Source organism: Chiroxiphia lanceolata, chromosome 26 (genome assembly GCF_009829145.1).
Source record: "Chiroxiphia lanceolata isolate bChiLan1 chromosome 26, bChiLan1.pri, whole genome shotgun sequence".
Taxonomy (NCBI): domain Eukaryota; kingdom Metazoa; phylum Chordata; class Aves; order Passeriformes; family Pipridae; genus Chiroxiphia; species Chiroxiphia lanceolata.
Window position 1 is genome coordinate 5,231,357 of NC_045662.1, and position 26,033 is coordinate 5,257,389.

The window sequence follows — 26,033 nt, forward strand, 5'->3', positions numbered from 1 at the left end:
GAGGAAGCAGCTTTGGGAGGGTGTGTTTGGAAAAGCCGAGCTCAGCTCAGGAAGCGCCGGCACAGCCAGAGGGAAGGGAATGACTGAGGGGCCTGGAGCTGGGCCACCCCATTCCCACAGGGAGAGAATGGAGAACTGTGCCCTACGTGCTCTGGGTTGTACCCTGGCACTCCAGTGTTCCCAGCCTGTCACAGGGAGCTGGCTGGGAGCAGGGTGTTGCCAAGCACTCCTGGAGCTATTCCTGATCCTGAGGAACCAGGAGATAACAGGGGTAGTAAGAGCAGAGTGCACCTGGAGTCTGTTCCCTGCCACAGGCCCAACCCCCTGGGAATGGCTTATTTTGCCATTGAGAAAATGAGAATAGAGGGGAAAGGTACCTGGGAATAAAACCTCTTGCCAGCCAAATCAGAAAAAAAATGCAGAAAATATTTTGCCATTGAGAAAATGAGAATAGAGGGGAAAGGTACCTGGGAATAAAATCTCTTGCCAGCCAAACCAGAAAAAAAAATACATAAAATAGAGAAGATCTTTTGTAACTTGAAAGTATTAATAGTTGAGCTTAACAGAGACTTAAACCAAAGGGTGCTGGAATTGAGTTTCTGTGGCTTAAATTCCTTCATTCTGGTATTTTTGGATAGCCCTGAGTGTGGCTCTCTGGACACACAGGGGTTTGAGTGCAGCACTCACAAGCTGTGCTATCCTAAATGCTCCAGGTGTAGCCTTGCTGCACGTTCACTGTTATTATCCCCAGGCTTCAGGGGGTTAAAAACATATCTCTGGGGTTGGGGAGGTGCCAAGCAGTGTAATGGCTTTGGAAGGAAAATTGCATGGAATTGGCAGGGTGTTTGCTGGCACCTGTTGATACAGCTCGAGTCAGTCTCACTAATGCTCCTATTGTGCCCAGCTTTGGGATGGTAATTGTATAACTGCTCTCAAAAACTCGGGATGAAATGTAGTCCAGGGAAGCCACAGAAATATCAGCCACTTGGTTGGGGTGTAATTCCTTAGGTGAGCCTGCTACCAGCTGCCTGGGGAGTGTGTGTGAAAAGGAGTGAGAAGTTAGGGGTGTTTCCTCCTTTAAAGCTCTTCTTTAAATCTCCTTTAAAATTCTTCCCTAGTGGAGAATTGTTCCCTCTTGGTTCTGTGTCTCAGTGGGGGAGAATTTGTCTCACTCTTGTCTGCAGCTTGAGAAAAGGTAAAAGATAATTGGTCACTCATCTCCTTTCAAGTGTGATTCTGTCCCAAAAAGTAGGTGTGGGGAAAAGATCCCTGTCCTTTGTTTCAGCAGGTGATCTGTTGATTTTTGTGCAGAATAGTTATTTATTTCCCTAATAATTCTTTCTAATCCTGAGTGGGCTCCTTGTCCCCCTGTTCACCTTCTAAAAGATGGATACAGCAGAGGGTAGGACTTGGCCTTTGGAATTTTAATGCAGATTTGCAGGGAAATCAGATTATTGCCCAACATTTGTCGGGAAGCTGAGGGAGGATCTGCAGCTTTAAAGTCAAAGTAAAGAATTTTGCTGCGTAATCCCCCATCCAGCGAGGAACAGACCAGGGGGGGATTGATTACTCAGGACTTGGGAGCAGAAAAATCCCGTTTCATCATCAAACTGGTGCAGGGATTTGTCAAGTGGGGGGGTTGTGGATTTGCTCTGTGTGTGCCAGGAATTCTGTAATGGAACAAAGCTGCTCCAAACACCGAGTTTTCCGTTGCTGGAGCTGCTCCTCCCACTGATTATAAGGAGTCAGTGGGGTTGGGTTGGGTTGGTTTTTTTTTTTTTCTCCCCCAGAAGCTGTTTTTTAGCATTTCTGCTGCATCTTTGGCTTTTAGGTGTGCACGTGCTGCACTGCCCGTGTCCAGATGGTTGCCTTGGCTGAGCTGAATGAGGAACTGCAAAGACATTCCCAAGCAAGTGGAGTTTGAAGGGATTGAGTTTCAGACTCGCTGAATGCGAAGGAGTTTGAGCTTCCTGTGAATGTCTCCTCCAGGCAGCTGTGAAACTGTGATGGAGGGAGTGAATTAGGTTGCCTTTGGCTCGGAATCTCCTCGGGTTCTGGGGGGGGGATCTAAAGCAGCTTTTCAATTTTTAGAGGTGCTTGGAGGGCAGCAGTTGGCAGCTCCACGGAGGAAATCCCAGGCAGCAGGAGCGATGTTTGTTTAGCAGGAATAATAACCCAAAGTACAACTTTGGGTTGTACTTCAACCTTTAAGAGGCTTTAGGGCCAGAACTCATTCTTTTGGCCTTTCCCTTCCCACTGTGGGATGCTGGTTACACCAGAGCCTCAGGTGGTGTTTAAAAAAAGAGACAACCCCCCAAAAAACCCCCCAAAAATCAGTAGTGCTCATGGAAAGCTGAGTGCCTGTCCTCCCTCCCTCCCTCCCTTCTCCTGGCATTCCTGCTGGCCCTGCTGAGCAGCCAAGTGCATCAGGAAACTGCCTCCACAAGGGGAACAAAAAAAAGGCACCTTCCTGCTCCTGGTGGTTGTGTGGGAATTCCAGTGGAAGGAAGGGAATGGGAACATGAATTCCCACCTGGGGCCAGGTGGCAAAGCCAGCTGCTGTTGCTGCCTGTGACAGTCTGGAGTTGTTTAAACCAGTGGTGAATGTTTGTTTGTTGTAGGAAACTTCACCTTCATCCTTTTCTCTCTGGAGGGGACTCGATGTGACAGGGGTTTAATGCAGGTTTTTAGGGAGAGCTGGGCTGCCTTGGCCTGCACCAGTTGGGAATATCTGATGCATGGGAATATGTTTTAGGATTTTACAGGTTGAATCTCATGGAAAGGGCTTGGAAGCATTAGGGTTCCTGGGAATTGGGGGACAGGGAGCGCTGGGTCAGCACAGGGAGGGTTTAATTTGCAGTAGAGAAGCCAGAGTGTTCCCAGCCCCTGCAGCTCCCCTGGGATTCCAAGGTCATTAAGCCACCATACCTTGATTGCCTGTGACTTCTCCATGCCATGGGTCGAGGGCCACTTGAAAAAATTCCATCTTTCCTCTTGGCTTCGAGTCCAGATTTGACTTTGCTTAAAGCCCAGGGCTGGGAGCCACGTTTATCAGGGATAGAGCCCAGGAATTGGGATCATTAATCGATGGCTCCCTCTGGTCACTGTGCAGTTGCAGGAAGTGCTCTGTGGCAGGCCTGGAATTTATTGCAAAAGCTGTTGTAGAGTTTGAAGTGCAGAGCTCCAAACTCTGGGATGCAATTTTTTGGGCTTTTTTTTTTTTTTTTTTTTCTTTTTCCCCCCCAAAGAAACACGGAGCAGCAGCTTTTGATTTTTCTCATGCAGCTCAGCCCAGACTGTGCACTAATGTGCTAGTGATTAACTTGCAACCTTGCAGTGCCAAACTCTCCAAAGTTTGCAGGCTGCCAAAACTGGGCTGTTCTCTTCAGGAGCTTTTGTATTCCACTGGTAGGAATTCACACAGCCCTTTGCTGCAATCACATCTTTGTTAGAAGCAGTCCTCTTAAACTCGAACAAAAAGTATTGTTGATGGTTTTCCATGGTTCTTTTGCTCTGGATTAAATTATTGGCACTGAGTAGTCAGTTTAAACAACAACAACAACAAAAATGTAGCTTTGAATCTTTCATTTATGTTCTTTTGCTTTGGAATTTGATATGTGAGGAGCTGCTTTGAGTAAAAAAAACCCTGAAGGCCTTCACCTCCTAACCCTGGTGATGTTCAGCTCTGTCTTTCCTGGTACAGGTTAAAAAGCTCATAAAGTAGCAGAGCTGCAAATTCAAACACACTTAAGAGCACTTCACATTTGGGAGAGGAGGAGGGGGAAACTTGATATCCATTGTCAACCTTTGGCAGAAGCTGCACATAACACACATTCCTCTGCACTCCTCAGTTTTGGGAGGTTGGAGCTCTGCTCCTGAAATCCTGCTGGGGTTTGAAATCCTGCTGGGGTTTGTCTCTGGTATCAGATCTTTGTAAAAAAGATAAAAATGTTTATGGTTTGCTGTGGTCCTTTTAAAATCCACTGGGGGGGGGGGGGAAGTGTTGCTGCATTCCTGAGCTGATCCTTATCCAGCCTCTCTGAGGTGTTCCCTTACCCTCTGACCACAACCTGCAGCTCCTCCAGCAGCAGCAGGAGCCCTCCAGGCTCAGAGCTTCCCAGCAGGAATCCAGCCAGTCCTTCCCTCTGACCCAGGGCACCCACATGCTGCTGCAGAACAACAGGTTTGTTGTCTGGTGGACTCGGGGTCAAAATTCCTGGGATCTGAAGGATGGAGTCAGCAACCAGCTCCTCTCTGCTGCTGGAAGCCCACTTCAGGATTAACACCTTGTCCATAAGGACTGTTCTCCTGAAAATCTTCCTTTTCTGCCTCAGTGCCCCCAGAGTTACAAGAAGAAAAGCCAAACCCTTATTTTTGGTGCTCTTTTCCCACTGTTTGCTGGCAGTTGGGTGTCCTTGGAACGGATTCTGCTTTAAATGCTCCATCTCATCCCTCTTGAAGTTGATTTTCTAAATCTTGGAACTCCTCAGCACGGATCAGGAGTCTAAAGTTCTTCTGCTTGATCCAGTGGAGGATTTTTTCCCCTGCATTCTGTATTTTTTGCAGCTATTTCTGTGTTATTTGAGCCTTGTCTGTGTCCTGCACCCCAGCACAGTGGTTAACTCAGATTAAACCCTGAGCAGAGCTCAGTGAAACCTGTACTTAAAACTAATTTATTCATGCAGCTCCTGCATTTATGTGCTCTGTGAGCAGGGGTTTGAGGCTGAAATCACACTACTGCAGAATAAACAGCACTTGAAATTTTAGAACAATAAAAGCACGTTTCCAGTTCCCTTTGTCACTTGTGGAACAGCTCAGCTGAACATCCTGGAGTGTGCTGAGGCTGAAACCCAACACCTGGATGCTTGGAGTGATACCTGAGTGTGGAAAACAAGTCCTTTTGTGACTGAAATCGTTTGTTGCAAACCAGCTTTGTCATTCAAGAAGTCGGTTGAGTGGCAAGTTTTCCTTTTAGGATGAAAAGCCTGTTGTTGTGTCCAGGTTTAGCAGTGGAAGATGCTGCTGCAGAGACTGTTTCTCAGCTGCTTTGGAGCAGATTTGAGGTTCTTAAAGATAATTTCTCAAGGGTTTTTGCCGTGGTTGAATGACACAGGGAGCAGAACTTGCAGAGTGAGGTCCTGCATAGCCATTCCAGGTTTTTTTGGCTGAAGGATCATGGATCCACATCATGTTGGAGGCAGCAAGTGGGACCTGAGTTAGGAAGGAGGAGACAACACCAGGTGCTCTCCCCTGGCTCTGTGGAGCTTCAGGACACTTTAATTCCTGGGGAGGTTCCCTCCCCCTGTCTCTCCAGCTTGGCCTCATAGTTTGGATGTTTGCATCCACAAATAGTTCCAGTGCTGTGTAAATACCAAACTGCTTCATTTTTGGGTGGATTTGGGATCCTTTTGCTGAGCAGGACAGGAACTCCAAGGTGGACTCTGCTTCTGAAGTCACTTTTTAAATAAAACCAACATTGTGTTTTATTTTGTGGTTAAATCCAAGCAACTCCCCCCCCCCACACTCCCCTGCTATGGAGATTAATGTGCTTTTCCAAGTGAGAGCCACAGATTGGGTAAATAAATCCTAAGCATCTTGTTTGGGATAATTATTAAGAGTCCTGCTGCACTGATGGAAGTGGTTTAATATTGAGGGGAATTTTGGTGCAATATTTCACCATTTGTCAGGATTGTGGCAGCTGTTCCCAACATTCCTGGTGTCCAGATACTGTTCTTGCTGCAGGTTTATCATTTATCAGCTCAGCTTTCATTCCTGGGCTGGGCAGAAGCTTTCCCTGCCGTGGAATTCTGAGCACGAGGGTGTTCCTTTGCTTCCTCACATTGAATTATGGATTATTCAGAACCTCCATTGATTTGCTCAGGAGCTGCAGCATGTTGGGTTCAGCTGACTCAGTGCATTTTAAATGTTTTACTATTCTAATCTAAACGTTCCTGAGTACAAACCCCTCTCTGGGGCTGCCTCTGACCGAGGAAATGTTTTCTGTTCCAGAGGTTCACGCCACGGGGTTCAACTACCAAAACGAGGATGAAAAGGTTACTCTCTCCTTTCCCAGTACCCTGCAGAAAGGTAGGAGCTATTCCCCTGCTCCCTGCTGCCCTCAGCCCTGGCTTTGAGGGGTTTGCACTTGGAAAAGCTGGAGTGGGACAGCTCTGCCTTCCCTGGAGTTCCTTCCCCAGTGTGGGTGTGGTGCTCCCTGTGGATGTGCCCACCATGGGTCACTTCAGGAGCCTCTGGACTTGGAAATGTTGTTTCACTAAGGGTGGTAATTCCTGCCAACACCTGAGGTGGCTCTGATTGTTTCCCAGCTCTTGGGAGGCAGGAGCTGTTCCTGTTATTCCTCCTGAGCTCACTGGAATTACTGCAGGATTTTCCTCACCGTCGATGTTTGGATTCTCCTGAAACTGCTGCAGTTTCTTGCTCTGAGGAGCCCGTGGGTTGAAACAGCTCCTCAGTTTAAATAAAGCAGTTTTATTTCCTCTGGATAGATGCAAATAGGAAATTCTGGGATGATCAAGCAGGAATGTTTGGTTCTATGGGATCTTGGCTGCTGCTCCGGGCAGGCTCAGGTTTCCCCTTTTGCACTGAGAGACATCAAGGGCAGAATAAATCCTGAGACTAATTGACTTATGAGCTTGAGCACTGCCACAGCTCCATCTTGGCTTTGTGGTGGATTCCACAGGATGCCATTATTGCTTATATCCTATATTTGTGCCAACTTTAAAGTGAGGATTAGAGGATCAGACTTTGGGAATGGCTTAAGGTTGGTCTCTCCTGGTTGTGCTTTGTGCTTAGAAGGTGAGACTGAGCCCTGCAGCAGCCTCTGGTAGCAATCCTAAAAATCTGTGGGGAGCCTGGCTTTGCTCTTCTGGAGTTTGTCTGGGGAGAGTGGAGGGTTCGTGGGGGGCTGGCACGGGAGGGACGGAGAGGAGCCGAAGGGACCTGGTGGTCCAGACCTAATCCATGCTCTGTTTGGCACAATCCAGTAACAACCCCCCCCCCTCTGTTTGTGTTGCAGGGACAGGGACCCTAAAGATAGACTTTGTAGGGGAGCTGAATGATAAAATGAAAGGTTTTTACCGGAGTAAATACACCACCCCCACCGGAGACACCCGCTACGCTGCTGTCACTCAGTTCGAGGTACGGGCTGCCCTGCTGCTTTCAGGGGGGATTTATGCTGGGAAGAGGCAAAGACACAGTTTTCCTGCCTTTATCTCTCCCCTCTGGGTGAATTTCATTGTTTTTTTTACTCCTTGCTCCGAGTGTGGGTAATGCTCACATTTAAACAGCTGCGGCCTCCAGGGCAGGAAATTCGGGATGTTCCCATTCCCCAGGCAGGGCTGGTGCTGCTGTGGGATGCACCCTAGACAGGCAGGAGCTGCAGTGTTCAGGAACATCTCATGATTTAGACATGCTCAGATACCTCTGTGAAACCTTCTTGTGTGAAGCACTTTAATCTTTCTTTGACAGCCCCCCCGTGCCTTTTATCTCGGCGTCTCCCTGACATCCCAAATGTGAGCCACGGCCCGGCCCTGTTATGTAAGACCCCGGCCAAAATGGCAGGAATTTCACTCCATATTGCAATTCCAGAGTGATCCTCCTGCTTACATAAACCAGGCAGCAGCTCCCCTGCCACGGGCAGAGCGTTTTTTGGGAGCGGGCTGAGGGAATATAAATAGGTGGTCGTGTGTGCAGGGCCTGTGAACGCCTGGGTGCCCTCTGTGCTTTCACATGACTGAGCTTTGCTCCTCTCATGACTCTGCTAAATTTTCCTCAGACTGTACAATTCCATCAGAGCACAGAGGCCTTTTCAGCTGCTTTTATTTATTCAAGCTGAGGGTGAAATAAGAATAAAATGCTCTGATGCAGAGGTCAAGAGTGTCCGTGATTCACCCACTTCTTGCCCCAAAATAAGCTGAATTTGTGTGTTTTGCTACCACAATCTCCTGTGATTTATTTCTTTAATGCTCTTTTTTCAGGCTACTGATGCTCGCAGAGCTTTCCCTTGCTGGGATGAACCTGCTATTAAGGCAACATTTGATATTTCTTTGGTGGTTCCTAAAGACAGAGTAGCTTTGTCAAATATGGTGAGTCCTTGATGTGCAAATAAACAGTGTTTTAAATAAAGCTGTGATAACACCAGCTGCTTAATTGATAATTAATAATGTGTCTTGGTAACAGAATTAGGAATACAGGCTGCCTTGCTATTGCTAAGGAGGAATAAATGCAGAGAGCTTTGAAACAAGATGGTATTTGATGTCAGGTGCACAAAACCTGAACAGGTTGGACAAACCTGGTGGTTTTAAAAAAAATAAAATATAATAAATAGTGGTAAGTATATATAACATGTGTAAAATATATAAAAATGTATTAAAATATATAAAAATAATAAAGATAAATAATATATATAATAAATAATAAATCTTGGCATATGTCAAGCCACATTCTGGTTGATTAAGAGTGACTGGGGAAAAGTCCTTTGTGTGTTACCCAGAAGCACTTGAGATAAATCAGAGAGTTTCCTGCTCTGGAGAATTTCTGTCCGGAACTGGGATGAAATGTGGAAGCAGAAGTACCTCTGTCACAAAATGGGCATTTTTAGTTTGTGCTGCCTGCATATATTTTTAGATGATGTTGCTGGAGAAGAGTCAGTTTAAAAATAGACCTTTTTTTTTCTTTTTTATTCCTAACATTGAGAGTTACCTGTAAAGTCTGGCCTGGCCTTGACCACGTGGTTTCTGCTTCAAGTGAAAGTTTCTGTTTCAAGGGAAGGTTTGTGTTTCAAGCAAAAGCTGGAGCCTTCCTAGGATGGGAGCAGTGCTGGTTTTGAAGGACAGATGCTTTGGAAATAGTGGACTATAACTTATAACTTGACAGGAAGCTGAACAGGAGCCAGAGTGTGCCCAGGTGGCCAAGAAGGCCAATGGATCCTGGCCTGGCTCAGGAACAGTGTGGCCAACAGGTCCAAGGAAGTGATTCCTGCCCTGGACTCAGCACTGGTGAGGCCACCCCTGGAGTGCTGTGTCCAGCTCTGGGCCCTCAGCTCAGGAAGGACATTGAGGGGCTGGAGCAGGTCCAGAGGAGAGCAACGAGGCTGGGGAAGGGACTGGAGCACAAGTGCTGTGAGGAGAGGCTGAGGGAGCTGGGGCTGTTCAGCCTGGAGAAGAGGAGGCTCAGGGGAGACCTCCTCACTCTCTGCAACTCCCTGACAGGAGGGGGGAGCCAGGGGGGGGTTGGTCTCTTTGCCCACCCAACCATCAGCAAGACAAGAGGGCTCGGTCTTCAGCTGTACCAGGGGAGGTTTAGGTTGGAGATTAGGAAGAATTTCTTTGCAGAGAGGGTGCTCAGCCATTGGAATGGGCTGCCCAGGGAAGGGGTGGATTCTCCATCCCTGGAGGTTTTTAAGATCAGACTGGATGTGGCATCAGTGCCATGGGCTGGGAACCGCAGCGGTAGTGGATCAAGGGTTGGACTTGATGATCTTGGAGGTCCCTTCCAACCCAGCTGATTCTATGATTCTCTGATATCTTGTATGTTTTTACAATATCTCCAGGTTGGACAGGGCATTTTAATAACTGCAGAACCACACCATGGCCTGGACTTTAAACCTTAACCCCCTTCCATTTTCCCTGCGTGACTCATGAGGATGGAACAACGTTGCGCAATCCCGGTTTCGCTTCCCCAAAAAAAGACTCTCCCTCTGTCCCTCTGTCCCCCCAGAACGTGGTGGACAGGAAGCCCTACCCAGATGACGAGAACCTGGTGGAGGTGAAGTTTGCCAGGACCCCCGTGATGTCCACGTACCTGGTGGCCTTCGTGGTGGGCGAGTACGACTTCGTGGAGGCGCGATCCCAGGACGGGGTCCTGGTCCGGGTCTACACCCCCGTGGGCAAAGCGGAGCAAGGAAAGTTTGCCTTGGAGGTAAATGAGCTCAGAGGGGCCTGGGGTCCAGGAGGGATCCCTGGACACGCCTCTGCTCTGGTCACTCTGCTCTGTGGCCCAAATCCCTGGGGTTTGTGGGTGTTTTTAGTGGCTCGAAGAGGCCGAGCTCCAAATTAACCAGAATTTCAGCTGTGGGCAAACCAGTGTCTGCAGTGACCAAAACATGGGGTTTGACTCAGTTCTGATTTGCTTTTATGGCTTGAAGAGCTTCAGTTTGATATCAAACAGAATTTCAGTTGGGGACCAATGTCTGCAATGACCAAAACATAAGTTTTGACTCAATTCTGATTTGCTTTAATGGCTTAAAGAGTTTGAGTTTGATATCAAACAGAATTTCAGTTATGGACCAATATCTGTAATGACCAAAACATGAGGTTTGGCTCAGTTCTGATTTGCTTTAATGGCTTAAAGAGTTTGAGTTTGATATTAAACAGAATTTCAGCTGTGGACCAATGTCTGCAATGACCAAAACTTGGGTTTTGACTCAGTTCTGATTTGCTTTAATGTGCACAAAACCTGAACAGGTTGGACAAACCTGGTGGTTTAAAAAATATATGTATAATAAATAGTGGTAAGCATATATAATATGTGTAAAATATATAAAAATATATAGAAATAATAAATATATATAATATATATAATAAATCTTGGCATATGTCAAGCCACATGCTGGTTGATTAAGAGTGATTAAGAGCTTGAGTTTGATGTCAAACAGAATTTCAGTTGTGGACCAGTATCTGTAATGACCAAAACATGGGTTTTGACTCAGTTCAGATTTGCTTTAATGGCTCAAAAAGCTTGAACTCAATATTAAACAGAATTTCAGTTGTGGACAAACCATTGTCTGCAGTCACCAAAACATGGGTTTTACTCAGCTCTGATTTGCTTTAATGTCTCAAAAAACCTCGAGTTTAATATTAAAGAGAAGTTCAACTGTGGTCAAACCAAGTCTGTAATGACCAAAACATGAGGTTTTAACTCGGTTCTGATTTGCTTTGGTGGCTCAAAAAGACTGAGCTCGTTAAAGAGAATTTCAACTGCGCACTAAACCAACGTCTCTAACGACCAAAACACGTGGGTTAACTCAGCTGAGTCAGTTCTGATCTGCTGATTCTCTGATTAAAGTTCTGATTTGAAGTTCTGATGAAATTCTGATTTCTGATGGAGTTCTGATTTGCTGATTTTTGGTGAAGTTCTGATTTCTGGTGAAGTTCTGGTTCTCTGATCTCAGCTTTGGCCCGAAGATGATGAGAAGTCCTGGAGGGTGGTGACAGCCTGGGAGAAAACAGGGATGGGGAGTTTCCCAAACCATTGTGAGCTGGGAGTGGGGCTGCTGGAAGAAATCTTTGTGCTGCTTTCTTAGTTTCAATCATAAATTCTCAAGTTTCCCCCAGTTCCAAGTTAACAGGACATTTCTCCTCTTATTTCTTACAGGTTGCTGCTAAAACTCTGCCTTTTTATAAGGACTACTTCAATGTTCCTTACCCTCTTCCTAAAATTGATCTCATAGCTATTGCAGACTTTGCTGCTGGTAAAGTAACTCACTTTGTTGATGAACTGTATTTAATTTGAATTTGAAACGTTTAGGAAGAGGTGTGTGTATCAATATCAATAAACCTTTGTATTTATTTTATAAAGGTGCCATGGAGAACTGGGGCCTTGTTACTTATAGGTATGCTGTTAAAATACTGTCTTTCCCCCTCTTTGTTCACTAATTCTTGGAATAACTTGGATTAGCTTTAGGGAGCTGTAATTACTGGGTGTCATCCCAAATGAGACAGAGCAAATACCTTCAATTCTTGCTTCGGTTTGGATAATTTTGGTGGCATTGAACAGCTCAGGAAGGCAAAAAATCAGCTCTTGCAGGTGCTGTCCAAGGGTGTGAGGTTTTTAAGTGTCTGGCAGCACTGCCTGTTCTGCAGGAAAACTTTCCTGGCCCCTTTTTTTTTTTTTTTGCCCTGTAAAACTCACTGACACAGCTGGAAGAGTTTCTCCTTTTACCTCGTGGGCAAGTTGGTAAATTTAACCCTCCCCCAGAGTAACCGTGTGGAGATGAGCAAATCAAAAACATTAACTTGCCTTTCTTTTCAGTTTGATTTATTTTTTTCCCCCCCCCCTCCTTCTGGTCAAGCTTTTGTACTTTTGGCTTGACATCATTCCATTTTCTGTGCCCAACCATTTCCCTGCATTTTGAAACAACCTGTAAGCTCTGGACCCGAAATCCTGAAATAGTTTTAATCCCTTCTGCTCGAGCTTTTGATTTGGCCTCAAAAAAATCAGCACGGGAATTCGAGCCCAGGTTTCAAATCTATTTGTCTTCTCACTGCAATTCTGATGAAATCTGATATTTTGCTCCCTGTGGAAAAGAAAAATACGTGTGTTTATTCCTGGATGAGGGGAATTTTTGGAAGCTTAACGGTGCTGTTCATTTCCCCCCCCCCCTTATGCTGAGTTTGGGTTGGCTCCATCCCTTTGGGAGGCACCAGCTGAGGTGCTTCCCTTGGAATTACAGCATTCCAGGGGTTTTTAAGAGACCCCCAAAGCCCTGATGGTGGCTAGGGGAAGGTTTGTGCCTGGCTCAGGGAGAGCACAAGTGGAGAAACTTGTGTAAGACATCTTGGAAGAGCCAGAATTCCTTTGGGAATGAGGGAGGCAGGGCAGACGTGCTGTGCATCCCTCCTGCAGTTGAGGTTCTTAGATTGTGTAGGAGAGCTGGCTGAGAAATAAAGGATGAACTTTTACTCCTGCCTGGCTTTTTCCACTTGTCTTCTTGCATGCCATAAGGAATTCCTGCTCCAAAGCATTCCAAAAGCTGTGGAACTTCCCAAATGTCTACGCCGAAGTAGCTTTTGGGTTTGGTCTTTTTTTTTTTTAATTATGATTTTTTCAGTCGTGCTGATCACTTTTTAGCTTATTTAGGTGATTTAACCTGCTTTTGACTGTGTTTTTTCCCCCTGGGCTCGTCCACCCCCTTGCTCAGTTCTCCCTCTCTCTCCACCACAGGGAGACAGCTCTGCTCATTGACCCCAAAAATTCCTGTTCTTCATCTCGCCAGTGGGTTGCTCTGGTTGTGGGACATGAACTGGCTCATCAGTGGTTTGGAAACCTTGTGACCATGGTATGTAACAGCTACAAATCCTGTGCAACAGCTACAAATCCTCCAAAGTGTGGTTAAGTGCCCCCAAACAGCAGCTTGGCATCTTTAAATTAATAAATGTAATATTTAAGCCGTGCTTTATTCCCAATTTATTCTTTCCATTCCTAGGTCTTTTCCAGGTGAATTAATCTGGAGTTGTTTGGGTGTGTCCCTTGTTAGAATTTAGCAATATTCCGGTGTTTTCCTTTCAGCTGGGAATGATCCACCTGTCAGGCTTTATCCCAAGCAGTCCCAGCTCATTGCAAATCCTCCCAGCCCTGTAGCTCCTGTGAAATTTTCGGGATAAATGTGGGGCCAGTGCCCGAATGGTTTGGAATTTAACTCATTTTTAGTGGGAATAAAACCACCTGGGAGGCAGCAAGAGTGAAAATCTGTAAAGAAATTCCATTTAGTGCTCAAACCAACCCTGGACCTGTCAGAGCTTCTGCTGGGAACAAATGGCTCCAGCTCCCTCTGGGAATTGGATCTGACATTCCTGTTCCACTCCCTGCTGGAATCCAAATGTTTTGCAGGTTCTGAAGTTCTTTTTTTTTAGTAAGAAATTAGCGTTTGGTGAAAAAAAAAACCAGTTTGGAGCCCTAAATCTTCACTCTTTAAACTGTGAGTGGATGGAGGGGGAAAAAAAACCCAGCGTAAATATGAATTTTAGTATTAATTTTAATATTGATTAAAACAAAAAGCAGAGTTTGGAGGCAGCTCTGGCCATTCCTGTCTGTGGCAGCTTCCATGTGAGAGCAGCACAATATTTGCAGGGAAAAGCAGTAGTGGAGTGGTGTATTTTTAGCTGTTGGTGGAGTTGAACAGCTGGAAGCAGGGAGAGCCAGCATCCTGTGACAGCCTGTGGGATGCCAGGAAATGCTCACACTCCATTAGTGACCACAAACCTGGTGAGAACTGGGGACAAAAAGGGCTGAGAAAGTTCACAAAACCCTCTAAAACATACATTAAATCAGCTTTTTCTTTTCCTTTCGAAGCTCTAGCTCTTCCCAAATTTTCCTTTAAGAGCTTTTTCTTGTTGGTTATTATTTTCTGTGATGCAGGTGTGAAATAGAAAAAGGCATTCCAGTGTTAGATAATTCCAAGAAAATCAACTTTCCCTCCTCTCTGATGAGGGGAATGGAGCAGAAAACCTCAGTGGCATCTCTGCTTTGCTTTGCCACTTCTGGCCAGCACAATATCCCAGTTTTTCTGATAAATAAGAAGAACTCCAGGTGTGTTTGAGCTGGGTGTGGGAGGAATTCCTGAGTCTGGGAAACAGGTGCACCAGGGATGTAAAAGGAATTTGGATGCTCTCCACTCTAAAAATAAAGCAGTGGAGTTTGTCACAGCTTTCCCTGTGGAAATTCCACCCTCCCAGGGGACAGTGGTTCATTGAGAGGAGAAGCAGGAGGTTTTTGGGACTGGATCCTGCCCAGCTCCTTGTGCTGAGGCACCAGTGGCACTCGGAGTTACCCACCCCTTTTGCATTTAAAGTGGGTGGTTAAAGCATGGAAAAGGGGGTTTCCTTCCTCAGTATCCATGGCCCTTTTCCTTACCTTCCCTGCTTCACTTAAATATTAAATACTAATATTAAATACTAATATCCAAGTGAAAGGCAGAATTTTAAAATGTTGCTGTCACATTCTTACCTTTAAAAAAAACAAATCCCGCTTTTGGCTGGCGAGGAACAACTTCTGAACTGCTCACCAGGCTTCAGGTTTCCATAATTCAGAATATTTCTCAAAATTCCAGGTTTTTCTGCTTAATGTAAGGAAGAAAAAGAACAAACAAACCCCAAAGCAGCTGTTTGTCCCACAGTTTGGGGAAGAAAGACCCCGTTGTGCCCCCGCATTCTTACCTTTAAAAAAACAAATCCCGCTTTTGGCTGGTGAGGAACAACTTTTGAACTGCTCACCAGGCTTCAGGTTTCCATAATTCAGAATATTTCTCGAGATTCCAGGTTTTTCTCCTTAATGTAAGGAGGGAAAAAAAAAAAAAACAAAGCCCAAACCAACTCTTTGTCCCACAATTTGGGGAAGAAAGCCCCCGTTGTGTCCCCCCAGCTGTGCTGCCTCACGGACCTGCAGCTTTGCCTGGCGCTGGGTTTTCCCTAATCCAGGCTGTTCCACGGCTCTGCTCTGACCTCTAGTCCAGGCTCTGGGAATTTCTGCTCCATGTAGAGTCCCTAAAACTTAAGGGGAAGGCAATTTTTGGGTGCTGGTGGCTCTTCTTGCCCCGCTGATTCTTCAGAGAGGTGAATCCGTGCTCACGAGTGACACATCTCTGCTCTGCACTGAGTTAACCCTGCAAAACTTTAAATTTTTTGCTGCCAACTTCTCGCTGTTTCATGGAATTTTGGCCTTTCCTTTGCCTTCCCAGGAATGGTGGACCCACCTGTGGCTGAATGAGGGCTTTGCCTCGTGGATTGAGTACCTGTGTGTGGATCACTGCTTCCCAGAGTACGACATCTGGACCCAGTTTGTCTCTGCCGACTACACACGGGCCCAGGAGCTCGATGCCTTAGACAACAGCCACCCCATTGAAGTGAGTCCTGCTTCCCCTCCTGCCTGTATCCCTGGTTTTTATTAGCCCCAGGGCAAGATTGTTTCCTGGTAATTAAAAAGGGAACTTTGTAGTCATTCCTGCCACAGAGGGAAAGCTGGAGTTGTGGTTACACCGGCGGGGATTTCCCTCTATTTTCCTCTGCTTTCCTCTGCTGCACAAAGAAAACTCCCTTGTAATTCCCAGAGATCGAGTGTTCTGATGGCACAAGAAGTGTTTGAAGGAATAAATGTTGTGCAGCAGGTCACTGTGGAGTGATTTACTCCCTGTGTTGTGTTCACTGTCCCTGGGCTGAACAATTTCCCCTGGTTTTATCACTTCGGGACAAGTGTCGAACCAAAGGATTGAGGGAAGAACCCCAAATCTATTAGATTTAACACCAAAAGAACCCCAAATCTGTTAGATTTAACACCAAAACCAAACTTAAAGGGTGTTTAACTTCTAAACCCAGCCATACCTGAGTAAGTTTAATTAACTGGGCAGTGGTTCAGTGGCTCAGAGACAACCCAGTGCTGGGTGTGCACGTGCCTTCTTTGGGAGAAAAGTCACCTCCCAAACTCTACAACCAGCAAAATCCAACGTTCTGGCAGCTGAAATCCCTCTCATGGGAGTTCTCTCCTGTCTCCCCCAGGTCAGTGTGGGCCACCCCTCCGAGGTGGATGAAATATTTGATGCCATTTCCTACAGCAAGGGAGCCTCCGTGATCCGGATGCTGCACGACTACATCGGGGATGAGGTGAAGGGATTGGGCTGCAAAAACCACCTGGGGCTTTTCAGATCTTTTTTTTTTTTTTTTTGCAGTTAAAACCAATGATTTTTAAGCAAAAAAAAAAAATAAAAATAATTGAATCTGTGTATTCCATGTTTGGAAAAATTCTCCCAGTTTATCCGGGCTCTGTTGGGATTAACCCGGGAGAAATGGGATGATGGGGAATATGGCAGGAATTGTAGCACTGATTGTAATTCTCCCTGGCTGATCCCTGGGTGTAAGTGTGGCACGGAGGGAGGTGCCCTGACATCATATCCCACTGTGTGTTCCCAGGATTTCCGGAAAGGCATGAATTTGTACCTGACCAAATTCCAGCAGAAAAACGCTGCCACAGGTAACTGGGGTCACTGTGGGGCTTGGGGGGGGGAAAAAAATTGGGATTTCTGGAGTCCAGCCCTTCAGTGCTGAGGGGATGAATCCTTAAACAGCCTTTTTTCCACCTGAGATAGCTGAAATCCCAGGAAACAACTGGCTTGTTTCCACTTTCGTGCCCCTGCCCAGCCAGGATTCGGCACCCTTAGGGGTTTTCTACCTGGGGAGTGAGTGGCTGAGGTGATGTGAAAGGGCTGATTTACCCTTTGCCACATTTGCAGAGTCATGGAATTTAGAAACAGAGCCTTTGCTTTGCCAAGTGAGCCTTTTGCAAGCTCCCTTTTGCAGTTATTGATCGTGTGTGTGATTAAACAGGGCAAAGTCTCGTCCAACGTTCCCCCAGCACGTTCTTTGCTTAAACCTTTTTGTGGATCAGGCAGAAATGTGCAAGTGGAACATCAGGCTCTGGCAGCCCGTGGTGTTTGCTCAGCAGTTTTGACATAATATATAAAAAAACTAAAGGGAAAGATGGCACTATTTGAATATTTAATGTTATTCTTAAGGTATTTTTTCACGATGTGTGTTGATTGCTTTATTTTTTAGCAGTAAAGAAGCTGTTCCTCCCCTCTCTCCCTCATCAGTGGTTTAAACTATTTCCTTTTTCTTGCCTCTCCTCTGTTACAATTCAATAAAAACACAACCCAAAGCATAAAGACAAACTGGAGTGAGAGCCCACCCTCCCCTATTGTGTCCTTAATAAATCTGGACACCCCCAGACTATGGGAGTCCTAAGTCAGACTTTTCTCCTGCAGAGGATCTCTGGGAAAGCCTGGAAAAAGCCAGTGGCAAACCCATTGCTGCTGTGATGAACACGTGGACCAAACAGATGGGATTCCCACTCATTTACGTGGAAGCTGAGCAGGTAAATCCAACCTTTGGGGTCACCTCGGAGCTGCAGCTCTGCCCTGAGCTGTGGTTTAGGATCAGCTTTAGGGCATCCACTGATCCAAACATCCCCTCTGCTCAGGGCAGGGGGTTGCTCTGTGTGGTCACAGCTCTGGTTGTGAAGGGAGGGAGGCACAGCTCCCTGCAGGAATCTGCTGCAAATCCCTGTGGAGTTATCCCAGGGACTCCCTGCATCCCTGGAGTTTGCTGACGTTGGATTTTGCTGTGTGTGAAACGTGGGCTGGGGGAGGGAGGCTCTGGCTCAGCTCACCCTGCTTCTCATTCCACCTCAGTTATGCTTATTCCACAAGATTGCAGGGTGAGGGAGGATCACTGGGAGCAAACTCAGCTGGGAATCAGGGCATGTGTGTTCTGACAGGAGCAGGGATTTGTGCTTTGGGATGAACCCTCGGGTGGATCCTTCTGGAGGAGGAGGAAACGAGTTACCCCGTTAAGCAGAGGGCACACACAGTGATAACAGCAGCTGACATCAGGGGTTCTAAAAATTCCTTTCTCTCTTTTTCTTCCCTTTTTGTCTTCAGCAAGAAGATGACAGAGTGTTGAAGTTAGTGCAGAAGAAGTTCTGTGCCAGTGGACCATATACTGGTAAGATGAGCAGGAACAGGGTGACCCTTGCTGCTCGTGCAGTGGCAGCAATTTTGGGAGGTGGAACAGCCCCAGGGCAGGGCAGGGCAGGTGCCCTGAGTAATTCCCACCCTGGATCTGGGTGGGAAAACATGAGGAATTTGAATGTTGAAGCTCTCACACATGTGGTTCCCATGTCCTTGCATGGAGAGCAGGATTCCTCTGCACTCCCTGGCTCCCTGTTCCTTCAGGAATGTCCAGTTTGGGGCCAGTCCTGCATCTGAGGAGCTCTGGAAGCAGCTGGTTTGGAGTGGGGCTGGAATAAAAACCCCTCATGTGGGAGCCACCTCTGATTCCACCACAGATCCCACTCCTCTTCCATGCTTGTACAAATTAAAATGTTTGCCTTCAAAGGTGATTTAAAGATTTTTGGCTTTTAGCTCATTCTCCTTCAGTTTTGTGCCTCTGTTCCATTTAACTTGAAGCAGCCAGTGCTGAACCTGTTTGAACACCTTGTTACTCAGTGCTATGTTTTTCCTCAGACCTTCCTTTCCACCCTTTTCTCCTTCCAGGGGAGGATTTCCCCATGTGGATGGTGCCCATAAGTATTTGCACAAGTGATGACCCCACCTGTGCCAAAATGCAGATCCTGATGGACAAACCAGAGCTCACAGTGGTTTTGAAAGACACCAAACCAGAGCAGTGGGTGAAGGTGAGTCCTCAGGAGGGAGAACACGGCTGGGGATGAGTTTGGAGCCACTGGAATGTTCCCTTGCCTTTCATTTTCCTCTTTTGTTTAAATTTATTCCTTCCCCTCGGAATCTTGTGTTTCTTCTGTGCTGCTGTTGGATTTTTGGCTCCTCACTGGACACTTCCTTAATGGAGCCCTTTTCCCTTCCAAAACTACTCCAGACAATGTAAACTGGGACTTTTGAGGAATCCAAGCCTGGGCAATCAGAGGCAGCTTTGGAGTGGAAGATGTGGTGGCTTTTTTAGTCTCCCAGGGCAACCAGAGTTTAGTTCAAGTCCACTCTGAGCAAAAATAATCCTGTTTATCTTTCATTAGTGGGAAGGATTTCTGGTGGCCACTGCCAGACAAATGTGCATGTGAAAAAAAGCCACTGCTGAGCTCTGCTGCAGCCAAAGGGAATCTGAAAACTGGGAGGGGGTTTAAAAACTGGGAGAGGGTTTAAAAACTGGGAGGGGGTTTAAAAACTGGGAGGGAGTTTAAAAACTGAGAGGGGGTTTAAAACTGGGAGGGAATTTAAAAATTTGGGAGAGGGTTTAAAAACTGGGAGAGGGAATTTAAAAACTGGGAGAGGGAATTTAAAACTGGAAGGGAATTTAAAAATTGGGAGAGAGAATTTAAAAACTGGGAGAGGGAATTTAAAAACTGGGAGAGGGAATTTAAAGACTGAGAGGAAATTAAAAACTGGGAGGGAATTTAAAAACTGGGAGAGGGAATTTAAAAACTGGGAGAGGGAATTTAAAAACTGGGAGAGGGAATTTAAAAACTGGGAGAGGGAATTTAAAAACTGGGAGAGGGAATTTAAAAACTGGGAGAGGGAATTTAAAAACTGGGAGAGGGAATTTAAAAACTGGGAGAGGGAATTTAAAAACTGGGAGAGGGAATTTAAAAACTGGGAGGGAATTTAAAAACTGAGAGGGAATTTAAAAACTGGGAGAGGGAATTTAAAAACTGGGAGGGAATTTAAAAACTGAGAGGGAATTTAAAACTGGGAGGGAATTTAAAAACTGGGAGAGGGAATTTAAAAACTGAGAGTTTAAAAACTGAGAGAGAGTTTAAAAACTGAGAGAGAGTTTAAAAACTGAGAGAGAGTTTAAAAACTGAGAGAGAGTTTAAAAACTGAGAGAGAGTTTAAAAACTGAGAGAGAGTTTAAAAACTGGGAGAGAATTTAAAAACTGGGAGAGAGTTTAAAAACTGAGAGAGAGTTTAAAAACTGAGAGAGAGTTTAAAAACTGAGAGAGAGTTTAAAAACTGGGAGAGAATTTAAAAACTGGGAGAGAGTTTAAAAACAGATTTAAAAACCGAGAGAGAGTTTAAAAACAGATTTAAAATCTGAGAGAGAATTTAAAACCAGGTTTAAAAACTGAGAGAGAATTTAAAACCAGAAAGGCAGCAGTGCTTGGGCCCCTTGTAGGATCTGCTGGGGGAGCTCCCTCTCCTCTCCTCTCCCCTCCCTGTCCTTTTCTCCTTGGAAATCTTGATTTTTTTTTTTCCCCCTCACTTATCGCGCTTTTATCTTTTTATTTAAATCATAACCATTCTCTTCCCTGACCTGCAGAGCCTGGAGACTTTTCCACTGGTCCAAACCATTAAAAAAAAAAAAAAAACAAAAAACCAACCAAACCATCCTTTGCTTTGTTCCCTCCTTGTAATTTGGGGCTGGTTTTGGTCCTTGCAGCTCAACCTGGGCACGGTGGGGTTTTACCGCACCCAGTACAGCCCCGACATGCTGGAGGGTTTAATCCCAGCCATCAAAGACCTCTCCCTCCCCCCTGTGGACAGGCTGGGCCTGCAGAATGATCTCTTCTCTCTGGTAAGTGGGAGAAAAGCTCCAAAAATTGGGGGCTCAAGGCAGTTTTTACGGGCCAAATGCCTCTGGGGAGGCTGCACGGGGTTAATGTTTGTTTGTTGTTGGTATCGTTATTTATTATCAATTATTTATTATCCATGTTATTTATTATCCATAATATTTATTATCAATAATTTTATTATTGATATTATTTATTATCCATAATATTTATTATCCATATTTTTATTATCCATATTATTTATTATCAACAATATTTATTATCCATATTATTTCTTATCCATATTATTTATTATCCATAATATTTATTATCCATAATACTTCTTATCCATATTATTTCTTATCCATATTATTTCTTATCCATAATATTTATTATCCATAATACTTCTTATCCATATTATTTCTTATCCATATTATTTATTATCCATAATATTTATTATCCATATTATTTCTTATCCATAATATTTATTATCCATAATATTTATTATCCATAATATTTATTATCCATATTATTTATTATCCATAATATTTATTATCCATAATATTTCTTATCCATAATATTTCTTATCCATATTATTTATTATCCATAATATTTATTATCCATATTATTTATTATCCATAATATTTATTGTCCATATTATTTATTATCCATATTATTTATTGTCCATATTATTTATTGTCCATATTATTTATTGTCCATATTATTTATTATCCATATTATTTATTGTCCATATTATTTATTATCCATATTATTTATTATCCATATTATTTATTATCCATAATATTTATTATCCATAATATTTATTATCCATGTTATTTGTTATCCATAATATTTATTATCCATGTTATTTGTTATCCATATTATCTATTATCAATATTATAAATTATCAATATTATTATCCATATTATTTGTTATCCATATTATCTATTATCAATATTATAAATTATCAATATTATTTATTATCCATATTATTTGTTATCCATATTATCTGTTATCAATATTATAAATTATCAATATTATTTATTATGAATATTATTTATTATCAATATTATTTATTATCCATAATATTTGTTATCCATATTGTTATCCATATTATTTATGATCCATATTATTTATGATCCATATTATTTATGATCAATATTATTTATTATCCATACTATTTATGATCAATATTATTTATTATCCATACTATTTATGACCAATATTGTTTATTTATTATCAGTATTATTTACTATCAATATTGTTTATTTATTGGAAATATTATTTATTATCACAGTTGTTTCTTTATTAGAAATATTATTTATGATCAATATTATTTATTTATTAGAAACATAACTCTTTATGACAAATCTTTATCATCAATACTATCAGATATTATAGGTATTATTTATTATGAACATTGTTCTTTATTATAAACTTTGCTGTTTATTTCTTAGAAATGTCACTGTTGATTTTTCCAGTACCATAAATTACTGGGCTGGTCCCAAACTGACAAAAATCTGAATGAGCTGGTCCCAAACTGACAAAAATCTGAATTATCTGATCCCAAATTGACAAAAATCTGAATTATCTGATCCCAAATTGACAAAAATCTGAATTATCTGATCCCAAATTGACAAAAATCTGAATTATCTGATCCCAAATTGACAAAAATCTGAATTATCTGATCCCAAATTGACAAAAATCTGAATTATCTGATCCCAAATTGACAAAAATCTGAATGATCTGATCCCAAATTGACAAAAATCTGAATGATCTGATCCCAAATTGACAAAAATCTGAATGATCTGGTCCCAAATTGACAAAAATCTTGAGGGAGCTGATCCCAAATTGACAAAAATCTGAATGAGCTGGTCCCAAATTAACAAAAATCTGAATTATCTGGTCAGATATACCAGCAGGTGTTATTTTCCTGTGCTTGGAGCTGTTGATCTCCTGATTGATCAATGAATCCAGATTTTCCTGGCAGTGCTGTGCTCACACCAATCCACGGGAAGCACAAACGACTCCTTCAAACTCCCAAATTAACAAAAAAAAAGCCAAGATTAAATCTCTTTTTGGCTAAAATCCCGTTTTAAAACCAATAAATAAACCACTAAATAAGCAACAGGGCAACAAATAAATACACCAGGAGCTCTTCAATGCCTTAATTCTGCCTGAAAATAAGATTATTCCGTGTTTTTTTCCTCCCTGCCAGGCCCGGGCCGGGATCATCAGCACTGTGGAGGTTCTCAAAGTCATGGAAGCTTTTGTGAACGAGCCCAACTACACGGTGTGGAGTGACCTGAGCTGTAACCTGGGCATCCTCTCCACCCTCCTGTCCCACACAGACTTCCACGAGGACATCCAGGGATTCGTCAGGGACATCTTCTCCCCCATCGGGGAGAGGCTGGGCTGGGACCCCAAACCTGGGGAGGGTGAGGAACTTCTGCTCTGCGACCCTTTGGGGGGGGCTGGGAAACTCCTGGGGCCATAAATCAAAGTTTAGGGGGGGAATTCTGTGAAATTTGTGTCGGTAAGTCGAAATTTTGGGGGAAATTCTGTGAAATCCACTGGTGGGTTTGGGAGATTTCGTGTCGATAATTCAAAATTTTGGGGGAAATCTCTTTGGAAATCTTGTGTGTCAATAATTCAAAATTTTGGGGGAAATCTCTTTGGAAATCTTGTGTGTCAAGAATTCAAAATTATGGGGGAAACCTCTGTGAAATCCACTGGTGGGTTTGGGAAATTTTGTGTCAATAATTCAAAATTTTGGGGGAAACCTCTGTGAAATCCACTGGTGGTTTGGGAACTTTGTGTCAATAATTCAAAATTTTGGGGGAAACCTCTGTGAAATCCACTGGTGGTTTGGGAACTTTGTGTCAATAATTCAAAATTTTGGGGGAAATTCTGTGAAATCCAGTGGTGGGTTTGGGAACTTCGTGTCGATAATTCAAAATTTTGAGGGAAATCCTGTGAAATCCACTGGTGGTTTTGGAAACTTTGTGTGTCAAAAAGTCAAGACTTAGGGGGAAACCTCTGTGAAATCCAGTGGTGGGTTTGGGAAATTTTGTGTCAAGAATTCAAAATTATGGGGGAAACCTCTGTGAAATCCACTGGTGGTTTGGGAACTTTGTGTCAATAATTCAAAATTTTGGGGGAAAATCCAGTGGTGGTTTGGGAACTTTGTGTCAATAATTCAAAATTTTGGGGGAAACCTCTGTGAAATCCACTGGTGGTTTGGGAACTTTGTGTCAATAATTCAAAATTTTGGGGGAAAATCCAGTGGTGGTTTGGGAACTTTGTGTCAATAATTCAAAATTTTGGGGGAAACCTCTGTGAAATCCAGTGGTGGTTTGGGAAATTTTGTGTCAATAAGTCAAGATTTTGGGGGAAAATTCTGTGAAATCCACTGGTGGTTTGGGAAATTTTGTGTCGATAATTCAAAGTTTTGGGGGAAATCTCTTTGGAAATCTTGTGTGTCAATAATTCAAAATTTTGGGGGAAATCTCTTTGGAAATCTTGTGTCAATAATTCAAAATTATGGGGGAAACCTCTGTGAAATCCAGTGGTGGCTTTGGAAATTTTGTGTGTCAATAAGTCAAGATTTTGGGGGAAACCTCTTTGGAGCTCTTAGGTGTCAATAATTCAAAATTATGAGGGAAACCTCTTTGGAAATCTTATGTGTCAATAATCCAAAATTATGGGGGAAACCTCTGTGAAATCCAGTGGTGGGTTTGGAAATTTTGTGTCAATAATTCAAAATTTTAGGAGAAACCTCTTTGGAAATCTTGTGTGTCAATAATTCAAGATTTTGGGGGAAAATTCTGTGAAATCCAGTGGTGGGTTTGGGAAATTTCGTGTCAATAATTCAAATTTATAGGGGGAACCTCTGTGAAATCCAGTGGTGGTTTTGGAAAACTCTAAATGAGCCATCAAGAATTTGGGAAAGGGGAGAGAAGGGAGGAAAAGGAGGCATTCAGGGGGTATTTTTATACTTAAAACCAGACACAAACCCCCCAAAAGAACCTTCTGTTATTCACAAGTTAAAAGGGGTAAAACCTTTCTGTACCTGGTAAAAATTCTCTGCTTCACTTTCCACCTGCTGGAGTGCAGGAAAATCCTTGGATCACAAGGATGGAAAACCATGTTATAGGTGCATATTTACCTGTCCTGGTCAGTCCTGGTGCAGGTAAAATGATTAAAATCACTGACACAACTCAGGTTTTAGACTCACAGGCTGTGTTTGGGCTGGAATTTTCTCCTTTTTGTGAAAAAAAAAAATCAGTGTATTCCCCACCAAAAATCAATGTATTCCCCACCAAAAATCAATGTATTCCCCACCAAAAATCAATGTATTCCCCACCAAAAATCAATGTATTCCCCACCAAAAATCAATGTATTCCCCACCAAAAATCAATGTATTCCCCACCAAAAATCAATGTATTCCCCACCAAAAATCGAGGTATTCCCCACCAAAAATCGAGGTATTCCCCACCAAAAATCGAGGTATTCCCCACCAAAAATCAATGTATTCCCCACCAAAAATCAATGTATTCCCCACCAAAAATCAATGTATTCCCCACCAAAAATCAGTGTATTCCTCCCACCAGGAAGGAAAGGCCTGGGCTCCATTATGTGTCCCAATAATTACATTTTTTTTTCCCTCTTCCTCACTCTTAGGTCACCTAGATGCCCTTCTGAGGGGTCTGGTCTTGGGAAAACTGGGAAAAGCTGGGCACAAGGCAACGTTAGAAGAGGCCCGGCGCCGGTTCAAGGACCACGTGGAAGGAAAACACATCCTGTCAGCTGATCTGAGGAGTCCTGTAGGTTACTGCCCATCCTGGTGCCCCAAAATGCTGACCCCACTCCCAAAAATAGGGAATTAGAGGAAAACCAGTGTCAGGGGGTGAGAACCAACTGGTTTGGGCGGAGGTGGTGGGAGCTTGGCTCGGTTTGAAGCTTGGCTCAGCTCCCGAAGGAAATGGTCCTGGGGAGGATGAAATATCCCTGGATCTGCCATCCTGGGGTTTTCCTGTGGTTGGAATTGCCAAAATGATGCTGAGGTTGAGGGGGGAAAAGTGAAGGAGTTGGAGCATCTCTGCAACCCAGTTTTAAAACACACACGGGGATCAGTGCTGGGCGTGTTCCCTGGGGTGAATCCTGACCCCAGTGTGCACAAACTGTCCCATTCCTGGCAGTTCCAAAGGCATTCCTCGGGGTTTTTT

The 26,033-nt window shown here is 43.8% G+C and overlaps 1 protein-coding gene across 4 annotated transcripts in view; it reads left to right on the forward strand.

Annotated features, from left to right (window-relative positions):
• The window catches only part of NPEPPS (aminopeptidase puromycin sensitive), a 42,544-nt gene that overhangs the window by 10,066 nt on the left and 6,445 nt on the right, over positions 1-26,033 (forward strand). For all 4 annotated transcript variants that reach the window (XM_032711164.1, XM_032711160.1, XM_032711162.1 and 1 more), the window contains exons 3-18: positions 6,010-6,087; positions 7,037-7,158; positions 7,998-8,105; positions 9,739-9,939; positions 11,395-11,491; positions 11,599-11,632; positions 12,964-13,078; positions 15,476-15,640; positions 16,290-16,394; positions 16,701-16,761; positions 17,552-17,661; positions 18,227-18,290; positions 18,842-18,981; positions 20,697-20,831; positions 23,024-23,243; positions 25,489-25,631. In XM_032711164.1, coding sequence (XP_032567055.1) covers positions 6,010-6,087; positions 7,037-7,158; positions 7,998-8,105; positions 9,739-9,939; positions 11,395-11,491; positions 11,599-11,632; positions 12,964-13,078; positions 15,476-15,640; positions 16,290-16,394; positions 16,701-16,761; positions 17,552-17,661; positions 18,227-18,290; positions 18,842-18,981; positions 20,697-20,831; positions 23,024-23,243; positions 25,489-25,631 — 1,898 coding nt within the window. The remainder of the gene's footprint in view (positions 1-6,009; positions 6,088-7,036; positions 7,159-7,997; positions 8,106-9,738; positions 9,940-11,394; positions 11,492-11,598; positions 11,633-12,963; positions 13,079-15,475; positions 15,641-16,289; positions 16,395-16,700; positions 16,762-17,551; positions 17,662-18,226; positions 18,291-18,841; positions 18,982-20,696; positions 20,832-23,023; positions 23,244-25,488; positions 25,632-26,033) is intronic.